This window comes from Rhipicephalus microplus, chromosome 3 (genome assembly GCF_043290135.1).
Source record: "Rhipicephalus microplus isolate Deutch F79 chromosome 3, USDA_Rmic, whole genome shotgun sequence".
In the NCBI taxonomy this organism is placed as follows: domain Eukaryota; kingdom Metazoa; phylum Arthropoda; class Arachnida; order Ixodida; family Ixodidae; genus Rhipicephalus; species Rhipicephalus microplus.
The window spans coordinates 95850072-95856519 of NC_134702.1; the positions used below are offsets into that span (position 1 = coordinate 95850072).

A 6448-nucleotide genomic window follows, 5' to 3' on the forward strand; every position below is an offset into this window, starting at 1 on the left:
TCAACTGGGGTTTTTGTCACGGTGTGGTAACCTTACTCAGTCAGATGCCAGTGCGGCACTTATTATGGAATAGTCGGTGCCGGTGTCCATGAGGGCGTTGACAGCATGATTGTCGACGAAGACGGCAATTTCGGCAGAAAAGATGTTTCTGCTGTCGGGGAACACTGAAAAACCGGAAGGGGCATCGTCGGGTCGTTGCGTCGAAGGAGGGTCTCTAACAGTTCGCCTGACCGCAACCTCACTCCCAGAAGTCGCCGATCCTAGTTTCCCCTACGGGCACTTGGTGACCGGCTCCTGAAGGGAGCGGAAGACGACATAGACAGGCGCGACGTAGACAGGCGACGTAGAAAGGCGAGACGATGGTGATCTAGATTGGTGGTGCGGAACAGCAGAAGGAGTTCACTGGCCCTTAAGATAGGCTTCAATTTCATGGGTACGCTCACCGTAGCGTGGGCATCGAGCATCAGGGTTGAAACCACGGAGGCCTACTAGGCAGTACTGACACTTCCAGTACACGTGACCTGCTTCACCGGAGTGATAGCAAAGTGTACGGTTATCCGAGGTTGCGCCACGCGCTTGCCTTGCTACCACTTTGTCCTGAGGCCGGCAGTTAGGAGGGTACGCTTGCAAACCTTGAGCTGAGAGGTGGACTCGAAGCAGTGTCCTGGACATGGGGCATAGTCTGGTACACTGTCCGCATAGCGGGACCTGTAGCCGGTGGCCCAGAGGATCGCAATGCCACCGCATATGTGAGGACTGGGGCCTCGGTGATTGGTGATGCTATTGGCGCCAGGGGTATGACTGCCTGCCGGACTTCTTCTTTGATTACATCCGCAATGTCTGGCACATGTGGACGGGATTCCACTACCTGAAGCTATCGCAATTCATCCCACACGATACTTCGAATGAAGTCTGTGAGGGCCTGTCTCACTGTCAGATTCAATAGAGCTAGTGGGGGCCGGAATGTGGCGTTCGTATTGTGACGACCACTGCTGCAGAGTACGCTCCATGAACTTTGTCTCATGGATGAAGTCGGCGGTGGTTATCGGTGGATTGCACACGAGTTCAGCGAAAACCTGTTCCTTTACACCCCGCATCAAATGCCGTACCTTATTTTCTTCCGACATGGCAGGATCGGCACGCCTGAAGAGCCGAAGCATCTCCTCGGCAAACATAGAGACCCGTTCGTTCGGCTGCTGGTTCCTGCAGGATATGGCATGTTCAGCCGTCTCCTTTCTTTCGGCGTTGTGGTAGGCGTCACGGAGCTGTCGGCTTAACTCTTGCCATGTCGCAGAGGAGCCGTCGTGGTTCTCGTATAATGTCTACGCAGAATTTTCCAAGTACAAGTAAACCCAGCGCAGCTTGCGAACATCGTCCCATTCGTTGATACTAACAACCTGATCAAAATTGTTGAGACAGTCATCAACATTCACGGAGATATCTTAATGAAACAGTTTTCTTGTTTGTGGCGCATGAGAAACATGCGGAGAAAAGAACCATGGGCATCGCTGGTCTGGACCGCCTGGCTTGTCGTTGTCACCTTTCTAGGTGTCGATGCCAAGGGACCAAATTCAGGGGGTAACCCACGCAGGTGGCGGCTATTTCTTGCTCTGGGAGATGTATCTGTCTCCTAGATGGCTGAGACAACCGAAGTACACGTACCCAGTGTCTCCATCAGAAATGTCGCGGATAAAACAAGACCGACAGCCATGAGTTGTTTGTTTGTTTGTCCCTTTTTTATCCTGGCGCAACCCACCATGGGGGATCGGCCATGAAACGAGCAGTGTCTTGCTTTTTAAAAAGAAGTGTTCATAATCTAGAAATGTTTAGCTTTTAATGAATATGCTTGATTATGATGTTTTTAACGATGAACTTAGCATTCTATTCTTCTCGTCTCCCGAAGAAAATCGCAAACGGCTTCGCAAACGCTCCAGTGGCTAAAACCCAGCATGGTAGCCCAAAATGAAAGAAGAACCGCAAGGGATAAATTTAATCTCAACCTTCGAAGTGGTTCGTCTAGAAGTCTTTTCCTCTGATTGCTGAATAATCTGCACGTTAGAAAGAAATGATCAAGAGATTCACACTCATTGCAATGGAGGCATAAATGTGACTGTACCAGACCAGACCTGTGTAGGTAAAAATTCAGTGGGGGGAGTCGGCATCGAATTTTGGTAACTGCGGTCCTTCTGGAGGAACACCATCGATTGTTCCAACGATAATTGAGCTGAGATAAGTCAGAAACTGACAACGCAGACTTTGCGAAGTTGTCCGATATGGCAAATTTTTCAAAACGTGTCGCAGTTACAAACGCCAACGTTGGCAAGATAGACATTATCGGACCATTACATGATAAAAGTGCGAGTGCATCCGCTTGTTTATTTAGAGGAATACCTTTGTTACCAGGTACCCATACAAAGCGAATAATACGTATATGTCTTGAAATGAGGGATTGAAATATTTCTAAAAAAATTTAAAAAATTTGATGCAGTTAAAGAGGAACATACGGATAGGCTGTCTGTCAGAATGACGGCTTCTAATAATGATAGGGGTAATTTCCGTAGAGCTATTATGATAGCAAGTAGTTACGCATGATAAATAGGAGTAAAGTCCGGTAATCGAATTGAAAAGGACAGATCTAAATGTAATGATGCGATTCCCACCCCTGCCTTTTCTTCACAAACTGAAGCGTCAGCTGCTATCACTGCAGCCGTTTCTAACCAAGATAAATGGTCCTCTAATATGCTATTTAAGTATCTACTGGGTAATTGTTTGCGATTCTTTGGAAATATGTCCTCAAATTCTATTTGGCTTGTTTGGAAGGATGTGCTTATGATTAGTATCTCACGGAGCTGCACTTGTAATGTTTCCAATTGTGTTTGTGTGAAAATGACTTGGGGAAGCCGTAATCTTGGCCACTGATGGCCGAAAAATTCCGTCGGGTGTTCAAGAAAAATATATTTCGATCTCCTCAATGGCGATGCATAGATCTGTACAAATGTACGCGCGTTTAGGATGTTACACCGAATACGAAGAGAAGGCAGGCGTGCTTCTTTGTACAAAATAGTATTGATACAAATTTTGGAAGTCCAAGACATAATCGTAATGATTCGCGGTCTAAATGAACCAGTGGTCGTAGTTTGTATGCAGGGGCACCAGAAAACAAGACACAGCCGAACTCTAATATCGGGCGAATATACATGCAGTAAATCATGATGAGAACATCTCGGCAAAAACCTGCACGCTTGCTGCTGAGTCTGCGGTATTATCCCTAGCGCACGAGTTTCTTTGGTAGTCATGTTTTCTAAATGTGGACTCCAATTAAGTTTTGCAGTATAAGTGATCCCTAAATACTTAACAAATTCTACTGGCGGGATAACGTTTTGCCGGTAATGCAAAGCGATATAGACCGGAACACTCAGAGGAAAAACTACTATTGCACTTTTTTTGGCATTCAGTGATAAATTTATGTTTTATAACTACGTTTCTAAAGCGTTCATATACGTCTGCAGACTTCGATAAAGTGGATGTATACCAGCAGCAGTAGAAACAAACGCGATATCATCGGCATATACATACACTTGCACGTCCATCTGTACAGGAAGAGTGCATAGTAAAATTTGAAATAACAGAGGCGATAACACTGATCCTTGCGGGAGACCTCTAGTTTGTTTGTGCCTTAGAGACGACAAACCAGATTGAGAAAAGTGAAATTCTCTGTCGTTAAGAAGGAATCTACCCATGCTACAAAGTATTGTGGTAGACCTGCGTTTTTAAGTGAATTTATTAGTTTTGAATGTTCCCCGCTGTCATCAGCTTTTGTGATGTCTAGGGTTACTAATGCGGCATATTGTTTCTTACAACGGGCAAGCTGTATTCTACTTTCTAAATTGACATGGGCACACTAAATTGAGCAACCATGCCTGAAGCCAATTTGGCATAGGCTCACGACCATGTTTTAATTCAACCAATTATCTATCCTAATGCGTTAGATCTTTTTCATTATTTTACCAGATTAAATGTAAGTGTATAGGCCTTATGTTATCTATCGTAAACCCAGCACCTCTTTTTTTAATAAAGTAATTGTGTTCCCAATTTTCCAATCAGGTGGAATCCATGAGTTTTTGATAGAGTGGTTAACCTATGTCGGGAGTTCCTGGGGTAAAATCTTATGGATGATTTTCATTGTCGAAATAGTTATGCCGTTCGGACCTGGCGCAGTATTGGGCAATTTCTCACTACTTGTTTTCACTCCAAAGCAGTGATCTCCTAAAAACCGTCACTTTTCTCGGAAGATCGCGAGTGGTTTGAGAAGGCAGGCGTAAAGCGACTTTCAAGTCCTTTTGCAATATCTTCGAGAAAACTAGACATTTAACTTGGAGTAGTAGAATTTAAAGTAGTTGGATGTATTAGGCGATCACGATAATCATGCCGATGATCATGGTTCATAATGTGTCCTCAATAGAAACTTTCATTGTTGCCGTGACGCTTTCGAGTACGTCACACACCGTGTAAAGTGTAGCAAGCTCACATGCGAGCAATGGGCTCAGATCGCACAAAGCCTCAACCTAATGCCCTGGTATCCGCCCCGCCGTGGTGGTCTAGTGGCTAAGGTACTGAGCTGCTGACCCACAAGTCACGGGATAGAATCCCACTGGCTGAGGCGGCTGCATTTCCGATGGAGGCGCCAATGCTGTAGGCCTGTGTGCTCAGATTTGGGTGCACGTTAAAGAACCCCAGATGGTCGAAAATTTCGGAGCTCTCTATTACGACGTCTCTCATAATCATCTGGTGGTTTGGGGACAATAAACCCCACATATCAATCAATGCCCTGGCATCAGTAAATCCAAGACCTTACATATCGACGGCTCTTTTGCATGGTTGTGCATGCATTCCGTTTCAACAGATACGTTACAAATATACAAAGGACCGGATGACAAAGTACAAGTGGCATCCACTGTGAAGTACATCAACGAACAAGTGATAATTTAGCTGTAAGCTTGATCACGTCGGCGGACTCAAACCTCATCATGGACTCATTGTCAATTGGTCCTTCAATAATCACGATGGCCGTAATTCACCACGAAGGACAGATTCTTTCTCGGTTTAAAAGTGCTTGTGAAGAGTATTCACACTGGCGCTCTTTTTTTAGCGTAGAAGCTGGGCGTTACCATTTGGTGCTTATTGACTATTTTGAAATTCTTTCTCGCGATTCAAACGTTTGTTATAAGACAGTGATGACGATGACAATTATATATGTATAGCCCTTCGGAGGCAAAACTAAAATCTTTAAAATAAGAAAATAAATTTTGATAAATATGACAGAAACGTATACGTGTGTCTCGGCTAGTCAAACTAGGGCAATGCACAATTAACGTGAACATAGGACAGCAACAGGAGTAGCGATGAAACAGTATCGTGTCTTCAGGTACTTACCAAACACCAGAATTGAGACGTAGGATGGAAACATTAGGATGAGCATTTTAATGCGTACTCAACACTACGTGACGACTGGTTCAGGAATGTACGAATGAGCAATCGTTTCGCTCGCATGGATTTTCTTTATAAAGTCACCGTTGCAAGTGCCGCGACTGTAAAAATCTGCCCGTATTGTTCAATATGCTCCAGTGTAAGGAGAAGCCCTTGCGTCGGGGTACTTCCATTGGCTTTTCGTATTCGCGTCAGCTGCAGGCATTTAGCAGATCGAGCGGTCCACCGTGCTAAATGTTGCGTTCGATCGATTCGACCTTTCGAGGAGTAATATGTGGTAGGGAAAATGGAAAAGTGGTCTTTTCCACAGCCATGTTATCGTAAAGTTGACTAAGTTGTGCGCACGCGCGTATTTAAAACAGGCTGCGCGGAAGTGATGTCAAATACCCGGTGAAAACTTATTTCACGAGGTAAGCAAATGGCTCCCTTTTTAAAATGAAAAATCTCTATCAAACTAAGCTTCAATATTAGGGCCCCAGATTAGCATAAAGCATTACTGTTCCCGCAGGATTCCGTTTTTGAAAACTGAATTGAAACGTCTTTTGCAACTGAATGTATGCGTATATAATTATGTTTTGTTCTTTTATGGTGAAAGCTGTTTTGGAATCAAAACAAGGGTCGTGTGCGCCGTAGTTGTCGGCCACCGCTGCTGTCCATCACAACTATGGCGCGGAATGAAAAGAAATTGCATATAAAAACACCACGAACACGATGGGATTTGAATCCGGGTTCTCCGTGTGCCAGCCCAATGTTCTACCACTGAGCCAAGCCTGTGCTTTTTTTGTTCTTTAATGAATGAAATTATCACCAGTAAAGTACGCACAACATACTTCAATAGAAGTCAGGCAAACACACACAAGCGTCAAGAAGCCTCTCCGGAACGGGGTCGTAAGTCTCAACAACACTGCGCACTTGAGCAGCTGCTTCTCGGAAGACAGATCTCGTCGACCATGGTGGCTCT

General features: G+C 44.8%; 1 protein-coding gene across 1 annotated transcript in view; it reads right to left on the minus strand.

Annotated features, from left to right (window-relative positions):
* Nucleotides 1–5567, minus strand: part of LOC119159988 (venom metalloproteinase BumaMPs1-like) — a 47990-nt gene extending 42423 nt beyond the window's left edge. The window contains exon 1 of the mRNA XM_075888392.1: nucleotides 5434–5567. Coding sequence (XP_075744507.1) covers nucleotides 5434–5479 — 46 coding nt within the window. The 5' untranslated portion in view covers nucleotides 5480–5567. The remainder of the gene's footprint in view (nucleotides 1–5433) is intronic.
* Between the last annotated feature and the right edge of the window lie 881 nt (nucleotides 5568–6448).